Raw genomic sequence first — 16,203 nt, 5'->3', positions numbered from 1 at the left:
ATGCTACATTATTAGTAAGCATTGGCAATGAGGTCAAACCCACTTCCACCCAACTCCAGAGCCCATGTTCTTTCCTGAAAACATGCTACTCAATTGAAGCAGCCCATCTGATTAGGAAACAACCAGTTAGTTATTTATTGAGCTGCAACCATGTGAATACTGTAGGAGATACAAAAGAAAAATGGGACATACCTTGAAGAATATGAAGAATTGAGATGAGGTAATTTTAATTAGAACACTCTAGATGTGAATGTAGAGAACAGTGAAATATTTTTCCATATGTAAGCATATAAGATGTAAGCATGTAAGCATATGTAAGATGTGGTGTTTGTGTAGTATAGTGACATAGCTGTTCTGATGGGCCAGTAGTGGCTGATTTAGGAAACAGTGGACAATAAGATGGTATAGAAAGGATGGGAGCAGATGGGGAGTCTTGAAAACCAAATAGGACTGTTGAACCACAAATACAGATAACACTTTAGCAAAGTGCAAGCATACTGAGTGCAGTGTGTTAATATTATTTTAATAGTAGTTATAGGATTAAAAAAGAGATACCTTGAAAGAAGAAATAATGTCTTCATGTCAACTTGTATATAAGAAATAAAGGAGAAGTAAGTCAAAATGGCTATCCGATTTCTAGCTTTGAAGTTGAAAGGCTCTTTGAAGCTGGGAGGTTACTACTAGAGGTAACACAAGACTACATTGAAATTGTTAGGACTTTCAATAAGCTGTGAGAAAGATGATCTTTCAGCTGTCACATACTGTGTTTAAAGCTATCCTTGAACAACTATCTGTAACAGTTGGAAATATAGAACTGGGATACAGCTTATACCACAATAGTAGATAATTCCTATCGTTGTTGAGTACATAAAAACATTGAATGGAAAACATAGCCTTAGTAGACATAAGAAGCCCAGAAAAGAAGGCAAAGATAGAGTGATCGGAAAGATCAAGGAACAATCATTTAAGAAAAATCAGTATCACAGGTGTCAAGGATGAAGAAAATCTCAAGAATCAGATGTGTGTTTTACTAAGTCAAATAATGTAGTTAAGTTGAGGCCACTTACTGGGTAGACTTTTACGAAATCGTCTGCCCAGGATTCCCTTTTCAACTTCTGTTGGGAATTGCTCCTCCACTTGTATGATTCCTCAGATCTGTCATGTTTTCACATGGCTCCACCCTGTGCCTCTGATTAAGCCAGAGGTGAGCATCTGACTCAAGCTATACCAAACAAGAGTCCTATCATGAGAGTCTTTGAACTGGAACTGAAAAAGAGATCCAGTCTTTTTCTAGTGCAGATATTACAAGATGTAAAACCAGTGAGGTATGCCTAAACATGTTCCCTGACCCAGAGATAAAAGACAAAGTGAACACTTGGGCTACATCTAAGTCCTTGGTTAAAGCATTTCCTGAAGCCCAACTGCAGAATTACCCTTTATATGGTTTGGTAGTTCATCTTTTTCTTTCCATTTTAGGGGTCACTCTTTATTTTCCTCTTAAGGTAATTTGAGTTTATTTCTGTCTTGTGCCCCAAAGGAAGCTCTTGAATAATCCTTTCGTTACTTGTTTATCCATTTCAATTTTCTCATATAGATTAAGGAGGAAATGTACTTGTCAACACATACATACACAGATGCCTGCTCAAGTATTTTGAACCAAAAGTATGACTAAATTACAAATGCGTTTTTACTGTTTCTTCACTTATGTGAATACTACTGAAGCATTTTATTAGGTAATTCAATTTGAAACAACTATGTCTTCTTTCGTACAGAAATCAATCTTTATATATTCCCTTCAATGGACATGATTTCTTTAGAGGCTGTGTATATTAAAACAGCATTTTTGTGGAGCTGGAATTAGATATCATGGTTTTTCTAAACCTATACTTCAGCAAGAATGGCAGTAAAGATTTAAAAAGTTTACAACTGGTAAGACACCATGGTCAATCAGCATGGACATTGTTCTGACCAATCAGCATTCATACCAGTTGACTTTTAGATCTTATCACTGAGATTCCCTACACAGCACAAAGGGATTTTTTTTCCCTTGGTCTATATCCCCCATCCTTGTCAAAGGGAATAAGTAAACTTCAAATGAACTTACCAAGTTTCCTACAGTTAATACACTACTGAATTGACCGGTCATTGGGTAGTGCTCCATAGCCATAAAGAGGGTATTTAAGACAATGCAAATAGTGATGGCAAGATCAACAAATGGATCCATGACAATTAAATTCACAAGATGCTTTACTTTTAACCATGCATCACAGCAGTCCCAGATCAAAAACACATTGGCAAATCTGTACCAGCATGGAGGACATTTCTGTCTAGATTCTTCAAGTTCTAGGGGAACAATAAAAAGGAAGAGTAGTAAATAACAATAAAAATGAATTATTGTTGCTCTAGATTATACAATATTTGACAAAATCAGTGCTTCTACCTGGGGATGAAAGTTCATATTACTTAGTTTAAGAAACCTGAGAAGGCAATCCCATTAAATATGTTCACAAAATATTCATTATAAATTTCATATGAAGATACAGACATTTTTTCTTTCTCCTTTAATTAAGTACAGAAAATAAATACCTTCAACTTAATGTTTTGCTTCAAATAAGCTAACTTCATTAGCTAATAACTAGGTAATTATTGATTAAATTGCTCTATTCTTTTTATGAAAACATTTTTTTTAATGTCAGTAGTGGATCCACCCTCTTAACTTGCAAAGGGTGAACAGAAAGCTACTGTATTTCGCTAGGACATTTACAAAGAGTTATCTTCACTTTAAGAAAAAACTGAATAAAAATAAATGTCCACCATCAAAACAATTTTTAAATAATCTTAAATAATCTTTTAATTAAATGTATCAAACATGTATTATTTCTTTTGAAAGTGCCTTTGTAAGAACACTGTCTAAAGCTATGATTCTTATTAATGTGTGACCAGCTCTCTCCTCTGATTGTCTCCACATTAGCATTAACGAGAATGTAGTGTGCCCTTTTTAGTATAGATTCAAACCGAAATCTATTTATGTTATTCATATTTACTCATATTTTTCAGAACTTTAGCCTAAAATATTTTTAAAAGTTGCTAGTAATTTTAATTTGTGAAACCTTTTATAATTATTATGTGACTGTTCAGGTATCACATACACCAACAGGACAAGAGACAAATGTAATTGATATTTTCTAAACACATGTTAAATACTACTTATATAAAAGACTTATAAAATTGCAAAACTAATGTAATATCCCTCCAGACTTCATGAACTGGAGACTTATTTAATGAATAAACAGAAGATTAATAGTTGCTGCCCCCTCCCATGTGTCAAAATTAACAAGCATTTGTGTGAGCCCTCCTTTGGAGGAATGTAATGGTTTCTGTACATGTGGAAGATGGAGGAGAGATCTTTTTTTAGGGTCAATGTTAAACACAAGTTTTTATTTATCCAATTTATTTATATGCCTCCTCCAACTACATCACTACCTCCCTGCCCAGAGAACTGACTAAAGCTTGAAAGAGGTGTTTCCTTGTTCTTTTACATACCAAGACTTAACAAGGGAAGTGTTTAATTGTTTAAGGATAATGTAACATAAAGATAAATCCTCACTGACATAAAATCCAGTGGAGTAATACCACTCTGCAGACCAGATAAGGTGTTAAAAAGAAAAAGGGACAATATTAGTTTTTGTAACCAGTGTGATAATACCGTATTTTACATATCATCTACGTAGGTCTGTTACACAGTTCTGATCTTAGGTAATTGACTTTATTAATTCTATAGGAAGAAGAGATAGTTCCACAAAGCATATCATCATGTAAAGCTGACTATCTTGTGGCTTGCTTCTTACCCTCCATTGTGTTGGTCAGGATGCTGGCTATGCTCATGGCTCTTTGCCTTCCAGAGGAATCCTCTAGCATCTCCATTGAAATCTGGTAAGAACTTAGCCTTCTCTTTCTGACTTCTGTTTCAGTGGTGGTGCCCTGCAAACCAAATACTGATGGTTCAAACCACCCTTTCAATGAATAATACAATACCACAGAGCATTTCTTTGGAAAATCATGCTACATGCAGTTTTTCCAGTTAATAGTTTTCAAGTAATAATAAAATATTAAATTTATTATTAAGTTAAAAACACCTTTTAAAAATTATCACAAGCGATAGCATTTAACAAGAATTCACCAGTTGGATGCAATTGTATAGGACAATTTTGTTGCAGGAATATTTTAATTAACCTGTTAGAATTTTCAGAGAAATTTCATAAGCATGCTAAAGTCATATATTGTTTCATTTCATTCAAATGCAGATTATTTTCAGCTTATCTCAATGATTAATAATCAGATCAATCTTTCCCCCCCCCAAAAAAAGTAGTAGGATTAAAATGTTGCAAGGCAGAGTTATTTTCTTTGAAGCTATATTGACATATATGGGCCAATTTTTTTTCCATGCACAAACACAGATGTACAATGAAATGTGTGTGCTTTCCTGAGATTTCTTTGATTATTTCTATATGCCATCCTATAAGAATCAAAACATTTTAGGGTCATCTTAATAGACATCAAAACATTTTGACTTCCCTGTAATATTGATATTTGTGTGGAAACTGCCTATTATCAATATATTGGTCATTATAACATTTAATTTTAAGTGTATGAAATTTCCATTATATTAATAAATAATTGTATAATTCTGTGTGAACATGCATTTATAATAACAATTTGGTTGTCACAGTGTCCATTATTTTGTGTTGGTACGTCTACCGAATTTGCAGATGTTTCTTCTCAGACTCTAAAAACTCTAATGCATTTGAAAGCTAATGGTCTTCTACAGTTCAGTTGGTTCTAAAGATTCTATTGTTTTTCCTTCAATGCATCATATAGTATTTTTGAGGCATTTCATTTGGGGGAAGCAGGATGGTATAACAGGCTAAACCACCCAGACTTTGATTATTTCAAATTGGTGTGTAATGTCAGTAGTAGCTAACTTATCTATTATCACCTCTGGCAGAAGTTGTCCAGTAGGTGAGGTTAGAGCTGACGGTCCACCCACCAAGGAAACCACACCATTGCAATCCACAGTGCTGTGCATCTTCCCATTTGCTGGAAGCCCTGGCACCATCCTGGATGACATACTGGCCTGACTAACGTTACTGTTGCGTCGCTCTCCATGTCTGTGCGGCACAAACAGTGAGTCTCTCCTGCTCTCGCTGTCTTCAAATGTACTGTGCTCATCATCAGCAAAGTCATTTTCAGAACCGACATCCTTTGCCCGGCCTCTGAAGCTGAAAATGCTTGTTTTGCTATTGCGTCGTGGGGAAAACAGGGAGCCACGGATACTTAACAGAGACTGAGGAGAGAGCAAGGGAGAAAGGAATTGGGAGTGGGGGGGAACACAGTTACTTAACAAAAGTCTTAATATTGCAGAATCTGTTTGGATTAGAATAGTCTTGCTCTTAAACACAGGCTCTTAAACACTTGCTCTAAACAAGTTTAGAGAGAACACATATGTTTTGATATTTTTATTAAAGACTACAATGCAAATTTGGGCATAAAGGGTGTTTTTCTGATTAAGAATTGCGATTTATAATTTACTAAGTGCATGACCATTTATTTCATTTGTTCTTAACTCTAATACTATGAGGTGGATTTTGTTATTATAATGTTATAGGTGTAGAACTGATACAAGAAAGGACAAATGATTCTTTTTGGAGGAAGTGGTGGTTAAACAAACAGTAGATGGCTTTCACTCTGAAAAGCTATGATCTGAAGGGCATGCAACTTGGAAAATAAGTTATGGCTCAAGAGAGATTGTTGGCTCAAATTTAAAATATGTATGCCAAATGTGTTACTTCTAGATAATGATTTAAAAACAAAATTATTATCTCTCTGTTTTCTTTTTTTTTTTTTTGGATTCTAAAAGGAAATTAGTTTACTTTCTTTCTGGATCTGTTGGTCTCTGTCCATGTGGGAATAAAAGTCACGAAACTTACCTATGATGCTGTCTTGCAAATTTGCTAATAGTTTCCCAAATATAGCTACTAGTGATTCACCATGAGAGAATATATGTCATAGCAAACACAACAGAGAGAATTCCTAAACTGCCATATAAATTCTATTATCACTTAAAATTCAACACTAGTTTAAAAAGGCAAGACATATATACATGACTTTACCAAGGAGGATGAGGTAGAAGATAGCTTATCCTTCTGATCTCGCTTCAATTTTATTAAAAGGAACTGGATGATTCAGAACTTTTTTATTACATATGTTCTCAAATAAATTGGGTAAATGGTACTGGAAAATGAAGATTTAACATGAAATCCCTTCTTTCACCCTTTTGAATGAATTTTAAACTAGCAACACCAAATATCTCTATTCTGAACTTGGCGATAGTTTAAAAAAAATCTCTATTCAGTCTGTAGAATCTTTGTTTATTCTCCTCATCATTAACAATGACATTCCCAGGAGTGCCTGGGTGGCTCTGTCCATCAAACGGCTGACTCCTTGTCTCGGCTCAGATCATGATGTCATAGTTGAGCCCTGTGTTGGCTCTGCACTGACAATGTAGAGCCAGCTTGGGATTCTCTCTCTCCCTCTCTTTCTGCCCTTCCCTTGCTCGTGCTCTCTCTCTCAAAATAAATACATAAACTTAAAGAAAATGGCATTCCCCATTGCTCCCCCTGCTTAGACTCTCATAACCTCTCCTATCTATCTTCATTGTCAGGGTTTTATATGTATGTGTGTACACACACACACACACACACACACACACACACATATATCCCTATGCCTGCAGCAGACATGCCTGGACCTTCCCATTCTTCCTCCAAACCTCAGTATAAAGCCAAATAAAATAATTTTAGTGGGAAAAAACATAGGAAAGGCAGACTCCATCAAATTTATTTTTGGTTCCTCTGCCTAATTAGGTCATGCTGATTTTCTTAGGTCCCATTTTTAGCTTTATTTTTATGGCTTTTCCCAGACTGCAAAGCACCAGAATAATTGCTGTTGCCCTCTGTCATAGTGATGTTCTGGAAAGATATTTTTCATTAAGAAATGTGCTCTTGCTTTGGACTTACTTAGACTATCCACAGGAACTATTGACTATCCAGCTTGTCCAACTTGAGACTGTGCCCCTGTGACACTCAGTTCACACATAGTTGGCTACCCAGTGCCAGACAGTGGTTAGACTGATTTTCTAATCAATCAAAGTGATCAAGAAATCAGATACCATGCAGACATAAACTCAGCCCCCAGTAATAAAGAATGTTAATGTTTTAATCTCCTTGGACTCAATTTTAATTAGCAATATAATAGTGGTTATTCTCAAACTTGTGTTTTGAAACTTTGGTGTGTATTTTTAGGTCCCATTTTTTTTTACTATCCCACACATATTCCAGGTGATTCTAATGCAAGTGTTAGAAGAAAGCTAACTTTTTCTTACACTAATCCCTAGGATGGCACAGGGTGATCATCTTAATGTACCTATGTTCCACAACTGACTTTGGGAACTGAAAATCAGTCTACAGGATATTGGTTGGGAGTATGTGATATGTGGTATGTGTGTACATTATAATGTATCTGGCACATTCATTTAATTTGCATGTTTTTATGTTGGGGTGTTTCAAAGGCTTTCCAGAATTTTGAGTTTATTTGAAATTTCTATTCACTCTTTGGAAAGTATAATAACGGGTATGAGCAGAGCTTTCAAGGCAACAGAGACTGAAAAAGAAGATAACAAAAATAGTACTCAGAGAAAATAAACCAAAAATAACACACTAGAAGATGCAGCAAAGTAGAGGGAATACCCACAGCTGTGGCAGCCCTTTCTCAAAGAAAACAAGCTTTTATGCTTTGAGGACCAAAAGGCCATTTTTCTTTGCCTCAGACACAGCACAACATGAGTCCAAGGTATCTTCATTATTTTTCTTTTGCCTTGTTCCAAGAAGATAAATATGAACTTTTTCTCTTATGATATTCAATAACAATTGGGAAAATAGAAGACATTAGGTGTGTAAAACACAATCCTGCATGTAGGGGGATTGAACTTGAAGTCAATTGGGAAAAGTCAAGATGGAAGATGATGCAGAGAATTTAAAGATGTTCTAGAGGGAACATGTAAAGTGAGTGTTGGCAATACTCAATAGCATTTCAAATTCAGTATATGTACCTGTCAATGTTTTCAATAAATCAACAACTATACTTGGTTATAACTACAAACCTGGTTGAAATAAATCATCTGTGTGTCCAAACAACATAGCTAAAATCTTTGGAGGGGATTCACTTTCCATTGTACATCCTTAAGTACCTTTTCATGTTATACTCTGAACATGATTTATCTATTTGAAAATGAAGTAATGACTAAATGTAAAAAAAAACATTTAAAATTTATGTTAGTATGGGGCAGTGTATCCATAATTTATGGCTTCTCTGCCTCGACATTTTCAGAAGATAAATTTGTTTTGAACAGTATGCCATGTCCATTTTATGCTTCCTATTCCCACTACTTTCACTGATTTTCTTTACTATCAGAGAGTCCTTTTTTGTTTATACAACCAGAAATTGTAAACTGCTTCTGGTATATTTTTGCTTGTGAGTTTTGTTAATGCTCCCTGTCTGTCTTTACTGGAATATGTAAATTATCCATGTTAATAGGATCTTTCTTTTACTTTTAAAATCTCTCCCATCTATCTATCCATTTATCTATCTCCCAACCTATTTATCTACCTACCTACTATCCCTATATCTATAAATACTGGAAAATAAATTATATATAGCATGTGTATATACTGATTCTGTATTTTGAGTATTAAAATTCTGGCTGTTCCCCAACTTCCCTCTGCTATTGCCTCTCCGTGGTTCACTCAACACAGGCTCACAGATGCTCCTTGAGCATTCCAGGCATACTGCCATGCCAGGGCCTTACACTTGGCTCTTCCACAAGTCTGGGATGCTCTTCAATGAGATAGTCCCTTTTCTTGCCTCCTTAAAATCTTTGCTGAAATATCTCCTTTACAGTGAGAGCATCCCAAACCACCCTATTTACAATTTTTACATCCAGTTAGTGCTCCTGATCCCCTTTTTGTGATTTACTTTTTTTTCCCCATAGCACTTATCACCTTCTAACACAGTGTATAACTTATCTCACATATTGTCTGGCTTCTTCTTTAGTATAAATTTCCATGAAGTTAGTGAATTGTATCCATTCACTGAAGTATTTTTATTACCTAGAACTATTTCTGCCACTTAACTGGTGGTCAAAAAATATTTGTTGATTGGCTGAATGAACTAATCTGCAGTTTATCTTTGAGCACGGTGATGAAACAATGATGGACGTAATACTGTTTTTAAAAACATATAAATGTGCTCACATAAATACTGCTACTATGCATATACATTTGCGATTGTTGAAACTACTCAAAAGTTCCCTCATTTTGAATAATTCACCAACTTAATAAGAGCTTTACTATTTGTCACATAAGGTTTCTCTGTGTTGCTTAATCTCACACAACTCTTTAAGGTAGACATCATTACCCTCTTTTACAGAAACTGAACATAGTACAAGTGACTAGAAAGGTCACAGAACTTACTTGGAGTTGACATATGAACACAAGCTTCTGTGACGTCAATCATTATGTTACAGTGTCAAATAATCCTAATCCTAATGACTCCTAATAGTCTTAATAATGCTAAAATATCAAGGGTGACAGTTTAAGCAAAAAAAATCTGGTCACAGAAATAGACAAATAGAGCTTCCAGTTAATCCCAAATGCGTTGTGCTGATATAAAACCATACTTTATATTTGTATTATGCAAGACAATAATTGGATCTCTTGGTACTGACATTATCTGAAGGGAAATGATTTTTATCTTTTAACTTTTTGTGTGTGCACATCTATTTTATTCTACTAAGAGAATTCAAGTTATTAATATGGAGTTTATTATCGATTTATTTTTTATTTTATTTACATCTTCAATATAAATTATGAAATAAACACCCATTGATAACTTACATATGCCCTTTCCTGTCAGCCAATAACTAAACACTATATTGAATTTTGTGCTTATCCTTCTAATTTTTAGAAAAGTTTTTGTTCTTTATAAGAAAGATGTCATACCTCTTGGTTGATACACAGTTTTTTGCTTTATCTCAATTATATAATGTCCCCTAAAACATTATTTTTAGGGTATAATTCTGACCCAGATTAATATGATTATAAGAGTTAATAATTCATGGCACATGAAATTCTAGGGGAACCAAATAATGTTCAAACATAACTGTACTTATCACAGATTTCATAATTATTTACTCTTTACATTATGCAACCCATAAAATGTATTAACAAAGATTTAAAACTACTTTCCCTCATTGGCTTGAAGATATGCTGCAGAATTGTGTAGTTCATATTAAATCAGAGCAAACATACACTGTCTTCAGTTTAGGTCTCTTCCAAGAGCACTTAGGTCATTTCATTCTAATGTTTCATAGAGCAACACCATGTCAACATAATGGAGACTTATGACAGCACAGTTCTCATATCAAAAGAATAAGGCAAAATCCAGTAACATTTCTTTTCAAAATTCATACATATGTTGCAGTGAGAACCTCAAAAAATAAAAGGAGACACCCATATGCAAAGATACTAAGTTCATTTGAGGTCTCAAAATGAAAAAGGTAAACAAGAGATTGCAAAACTCTCACTGAAGAGAAAAATTTGATAGGTGGGTTTCATACCCTCACCCCCCAAAAAAGAGGAGATTAAGAAACAGGGTCTCGGGGCGCCTGGGTGGTGCAGTCGGTTAAGCGTCCGACTTCAGCCAGGTCACGATCTCGCGGTCCGTGAGTTCGAGCCCCGCGTCAGGCTCTGGGCTGATGGCTTGGAGCCTGGAGCCTGTTTCAGATTCTGTGTCTCCCTCTCTCTCTCTGCCCCTCCCCCGTTCATGCTCTGTCTCTCTCTGTCCCAAAAATAAATAAAAAACGTTGAAAAATAAAAATTTAAAGAAACAGGGTCTCAAATTAGTGCATGTGTAAAGCTGATTACCTTAAACGTTATCAATGGTTTAATAAAAGTCTCTTTTAAAGACAACTTATGATACAAATTAAATAACCATTAAATGTTAGTTCCCTGTCCCTCATTTATATGAGATATTATAAAAATATGCCAAAATCAGTAAATACAAAGCAATAGCAATGACAAAACAAATGGAACACTTCATAGAAAACCATACCTGATGAGGGGAGTAGAATTTCTTGTCGCTAGTCAGTCGATTTCCATCCATGGAGAAAAGAAAGCTTCTTCTTTTGACACTGTCCTCAGATTCTGATTTGGGAAACCTGTCTCCCTCTCCTTTGTTGTTTCCTTCCAGATGTTCCCTCTGTCTTCTTTTCTTCCGTCGGTTCCTCCACTCCTTAGCGCTTTTGGAACTTAACTTCGATGCTTCTGAAGAACTTTCCAGGAGCTCTCCTAACCCACCTATTCCACTGAAATCTCTTGAAGCAGCTGATGCGGCTGCAACTGCCTGTTTGAGACAAAGCCAGGCACTGTTTATAACAAGTCATTTTGGAAACAGTTGACTGTGGTACACACATTGCCATGTAAGACTATTAAGCATATGGAAACATTCTGGTCATTTCGTTGTGTTTTACCACAAGAGAGTTTACTTAATAATGACGATTTAAAACAGTACAAAGCAATATGGTAACCTATGCATTAAGGCAAGAAAAGTCAGGTTTGGTACATCTCTTGGAGAGTCTTTAAAAAAAAAAAAAAACCTGTTGAGATTAGCTTAATTTCTAGGCAAAATTGCTCTCTTAAAAATATCTTCTACATTTTAAAAGCAAATGTTCTCTTTGCGGTGGTTGCTGATCTGATTACTATTCCAATTCCATCCACAGACTTGTTCTTCCCACATGTGACTGTGAACAACTGAGTGATATTTTTTCCTTCTAAATCTAGGACTAAGATCGTTTCTTTTCCTTTGGTGATGAACTCAAATCATTTGAAGTGCCTACTGCTTTACCACCAGATAAAAAGAGTGGGAATATATTGGCAAGTTTGACCTTTTCCTTCATTTGAATTATATTCAGTACTATAGTTCACATCCCTAGGGTGAACTGAGATTAACATGACTAATTTATTACATAGCACTTTTAGTTTTAAATTTTTTAATGTTTATATATTATTTATTGTTATTATAAATAATAAGTGATTAACATAGCAATCAGTAAATGCCTGAAATGATCATTCAAGGGATTATTAGATCTTCAAATATTTTCTTTTTTGTTTCAGCACTAAGTATACTTAGTTGTTTTGAATTTCTGTATATACTAAAGAAACAACCAGCTCTAAGATGACACATGACAAATGTGTTGTAATTTCATTTATATGAATAGTATTTTAAGACTGAAAATGATTTAGCCATGACTAGAGAGAATATGAAACAGTGATATAGTGCATATCAAAGCTGAGTTCTCATTAAGTATATTCTTGTTTTTAAATATAATCACAGAAGTGGAAATGATTAAATTATAAGAATGTTGGTTCAACTCTTTACATATGTCATTACTGAATACAAACAACTCTAATTTAGCCACCCATTTTGTTCTATCCTATCTTCTCTACTAGATAAATGCTAGATAAGAATTTAGTCATATGTGTTTGTGCACATTGCCTATTATGCCACCTGACATAAAAAGTGTCCAGTAAATGTTTGGTGAATAAAGACAAAAAAGGTATTAAGCTGTCAATTGTCTTAGACACTGGGGTGAGGGTGGGAAAAGAACAACACATCTTATTTAGACTTGGATTTTGAAGATCTCCTAAAAGACTATGTGTCACGATGATCTGTATAACAGAAACATATTTTAGGAAAGAAGATAAAACAATTTAAAATGAGTTTGATAACACATGCTTTTTGTTTTTTCCTTCCTGAGGAGAAGCAAAGCCTCCAAAATAACTTCTATTTCTAAATCTCATCTCAACTGCAAATAATTAAAAAGAAAAAAAGGCTTAAAACTAAAGGTGGTATAATACAAATATTCTAAGATTATCATGATCCCAGGGATAGGAATCGTAGTACTCCATATAGAATTAAATATGTGTGTTGGGCTAAACAATGTAAAATGTAAAACAGATTTTTGTTTATATTGAATACTGTATTCATTATGGAAACCTAGATCTAAGACTCAGTATAAGTCATTGTCTAGCAATTTAGTGGAACAGTAATTCAGAGTTTGGGTATTTATAAAATTACATAGTGTCAGAGAGCCAGATTTTTTTATTGGATTCTTGATTTTAGTATCACTTCTAATATCATTAGTAATGGAAGATGAGAAATATTAAGGGCCCTTTGTAAATATGAATGAGTCCAATGTAAATATATATAAAATAAAGTGAATAAATGAAGCACTTATTTGTAGCAAGTTAGAGTTGCTTAGTAGTTGATACATAGGAGGTACATAATATACAGCATTTGTTGAACTAATGAATATACATATATTTATTTTTATCCAAATAAAGTCTTTAATTCTCCTTTCCACTTTGCATACACAGTAACACAGTGCAACACACAGTGTTAATCATTTATTGACTTGTTTGCAGTTAGAAATAAAGGAAGTGGTGGTAATATTCCTTTGTCATAATCCTGAAACTCATGTTCATTTAAATCACTTCCGGAATTTGTTTTGCATAAGACATGATTTCCCTACCTATTCTGGATAACAGTTCAAATAACTCAAAACTAAAGCATTTCTAAGGCAACAACAGTAACCTCCCGACACAACACATTTTCTGTGTCACTCATCAACTCAAATCTGTCACTTGTTCCACTGCCAGTGATTTGCCGATTCCCTCAAAGGCAGATGTTTCCTGTCACCTCTCATGTCTGTGTACCTGTTTCTACCCATCTCTGTGACAAGACCAATGTCCTGCTTACTTAGACTGGGAGTATTGCATTGATGAATTCCTCCTATAACAAATAACAAATATATGCTTAATATTTACTCAAGGAATAACATTTAGTTCTTCTTATAACCTTTCTGTGTGATTTAGCGTATATAACTCACTGTATACACACAGTCCTTAAAAAATAAAGCCACATGGCTGCTTGTAATTATACTTCACTTTAAACATAAATCCAGCATAAGAGACTCTTAAAAACTGAGAACAAACTGAGGGCTGATGTGGGGTGGGAGGGAAGGGAGGGTGGGTGATGGGTATTGAGGAGGGCACCTGATGGGATGAGCACTGGGTGTTGTATGGAAACCAATTTGACAATAAATTTCATATATTTAAAAATAAATAAACATAAATCCAGTTTGGGGGTGTCTGGGTGGCTCAGTGAGTTAAGCGTCCAACTCTTGATTTCAGCTTAGGTCATGGTCTTGCTGTTCGTGAGTTTGAACCCTACATCAGGCTCTGTACTTGGGATCCTTTCTCTACCCCTCCCTGCCTACCTCTCTCTCTCAAAATGGATAAATAAACTTAAAAAAATTTAAAGACATAAATCCAGGTTTAAAAACCCATAAAATTACAAGACATTAACTATACCTGTTTCAATTTTACCTCTAATTATTTTGGATCTCTTAAATACCACTATTTCTAATTTTGCCCCAAAGTTTATTATTAAATTTTTCCTATCAGATCAATATACATTGTTATGGGATATGTTATATTGGGCACTATTACACATTTAAAGATCACAAGTTAACTGCCAAATAGTTATGGTGACTTAGGATAAATCTTTTTGTTGTTGTTGGGTTTTGTCTTTCATGATCCTTTAAAGTTATATTTGATTTGTGAGTTCACTGAGCTTACTACATTACTTTTGCATGTCTAAACAATGACTAGCACTAGGAGGCCCTTCAACAGATACTAAATGAAAACAGAAGTGATGCTAGGCTTCATGAAGTCATTGACTAAATGGTAAATTTGAAGAGTCACTGGTGATTAGCAAGATGCAAGTTTACACTGGAGCACCAATGATCTCATGGGTAGACTACGTCTCCCTCTGTGTCTGCCTCCAACCCCTTCCTGTGTTTCAACACTGGCTATTATCTGGGCATTGTTACCTCTACTCTCAATAAGGAATTAATATTGGATTGGTACTGTGCCATCCTAGTCCCTATTAAAATACTGGGATTAGTTACCCTAGAATCAGTTTAAATTTTTATATGTATGAAGCTATCAAATCATCATTTGTTCACTGGAATCCAATAACTGACACTTAAGTGAAAAGAATGGACATTTTTTAGTTGACCTAATTAGGATGTAGATAATTAGATTCTTTAAACTTCTAATAGACATTATGCACTTTCACTTCTAACTTTAAAAGATTATACTCTTTTAATTGATGCCATATTTTACCCTCAAGTGGTAGAATTTCACAATGTATTCTTACTCTGTACTATGTATCTGTGTAGTATTTTCAAGCACATTGCTTTGTCTGTTTTTATAAATGATACTATAATAATCCAATTCTTTAAGATACATTTACATAAAATCTACAAATATTACCTCCTATAATATTTATTTAAACCTTGAGATAAATAATTAGCCCTGTAAATAGATAATGTATTTCATTATCTTATAAATGGGTTTTATTTACAGTGGTCTGAAGTAAACTCTTAAGTACTTGAAATGTAGTAGAACTTTCTGCCAACCATGAGGTATATTTTCATAAGATTTTCAAGTGTCATCAAACTTGTTTTTTAGCTTTTCTTATAAAATCAATAAATGTAACAATGATACTACTCTGTACCCAATGGTAAGATGAAAATAGTAAAGCCAGCTTGTTCAACAAATGCTAAGAAAATGGTTGGTTTGGGTAACCAGCTAAACAATCATTGTCAAATCCCTGTCCCACCAAAAAAAAGCCTCAAAAAAAGGACTTAGTGCTATATGTTGTGCATCTTCAAAGTAACTAAGAATTATTAAGAACTTAAATTTTGAATCTACAAATTCAAAGATCTGCTGTCATTCAAATAATGCTTTAAATACCTAGAACCATCCGTCTGAAAAAAAAAAATCACTATATATCAAAAAGTCACTATGTACAAAAGTTATTTGGACTTCTGCTTCTGGCTAAGATATGGTAATAGGGATTTGCTCTCCCTCCTGCAACAAACACTAAAACAGACAAAATACATGTAACAGTGGTTTTGAAGACACTGCATTAATGGGGCATTGGATACTATTTAAAAGGATC

At 34.4% G+C, this 16,203-nt stretch overlaps 1 protein-coding gene and 1 non-coding gene across 2 annotated transcripts in view; both read right to left on the bottom strand.

The window, feature by feature from the left end:
• LOC125911403 (sodium channel protein type 3 subunit alpha) overlaps positions 1 to 16,203 on the bottom strand; it is a 93,995-nt gene that overhangs the window by 39,806 nt on the left and 37,986 nt on the right. Inside the window, exons 11-14 of the mRNA XM_049615263.1 lie at positions 11,227 to 11,517; positions 4,997 to 5,344; positions 3,849 to 3,981; positions 2,105 to 2,343 (exon numbers count right to left, since the gene is read on the bottom strand). Coding sequence (XP_049471220.1) covers positions 2,105 to 2,343; positions 3,849 to 3,981; positions 4,997 to 5,344; positions 11,227 to 11,517 — 1,011 coding nt within the window. The remainder of the gene's footprint in view (positions 1 to 2,104; positions 2,344 to 3,848; positions 3,982 to 4,996; positions 5,345 to 11,226; positions 11,518 to 16,203) is intronic.
• On the bottom strand, positions 2,688 to 2,813 carry LOC125912010 (small Cajal body-specific RNA 24). Its single transcript, XR_007454577.1, has one exon. It is a non-coding gene; the product is annotated as a small Cajal body-specific RNA 24 (non-coding RNA).

Source organism: Panthera uncia, assembly GCF_023721935.1.
Source record: "Panthera uncia isolate 11264 chromosome C1 unlocalized genomic scaffold, Puncia_PCG_1.0 HiC_scaffold_3, whole genome shotgun sequence".
Lineage (NCBI taxonomy): Eukaryota > Metazoa > Chordata > Mammalia > Carnivora > Felidae > Panthera > Panthera uncia.
Note: the sequence above shows the minus strand (reverse complement) of the source record. Positions and strands in the feature narration are given on the sequence as shown.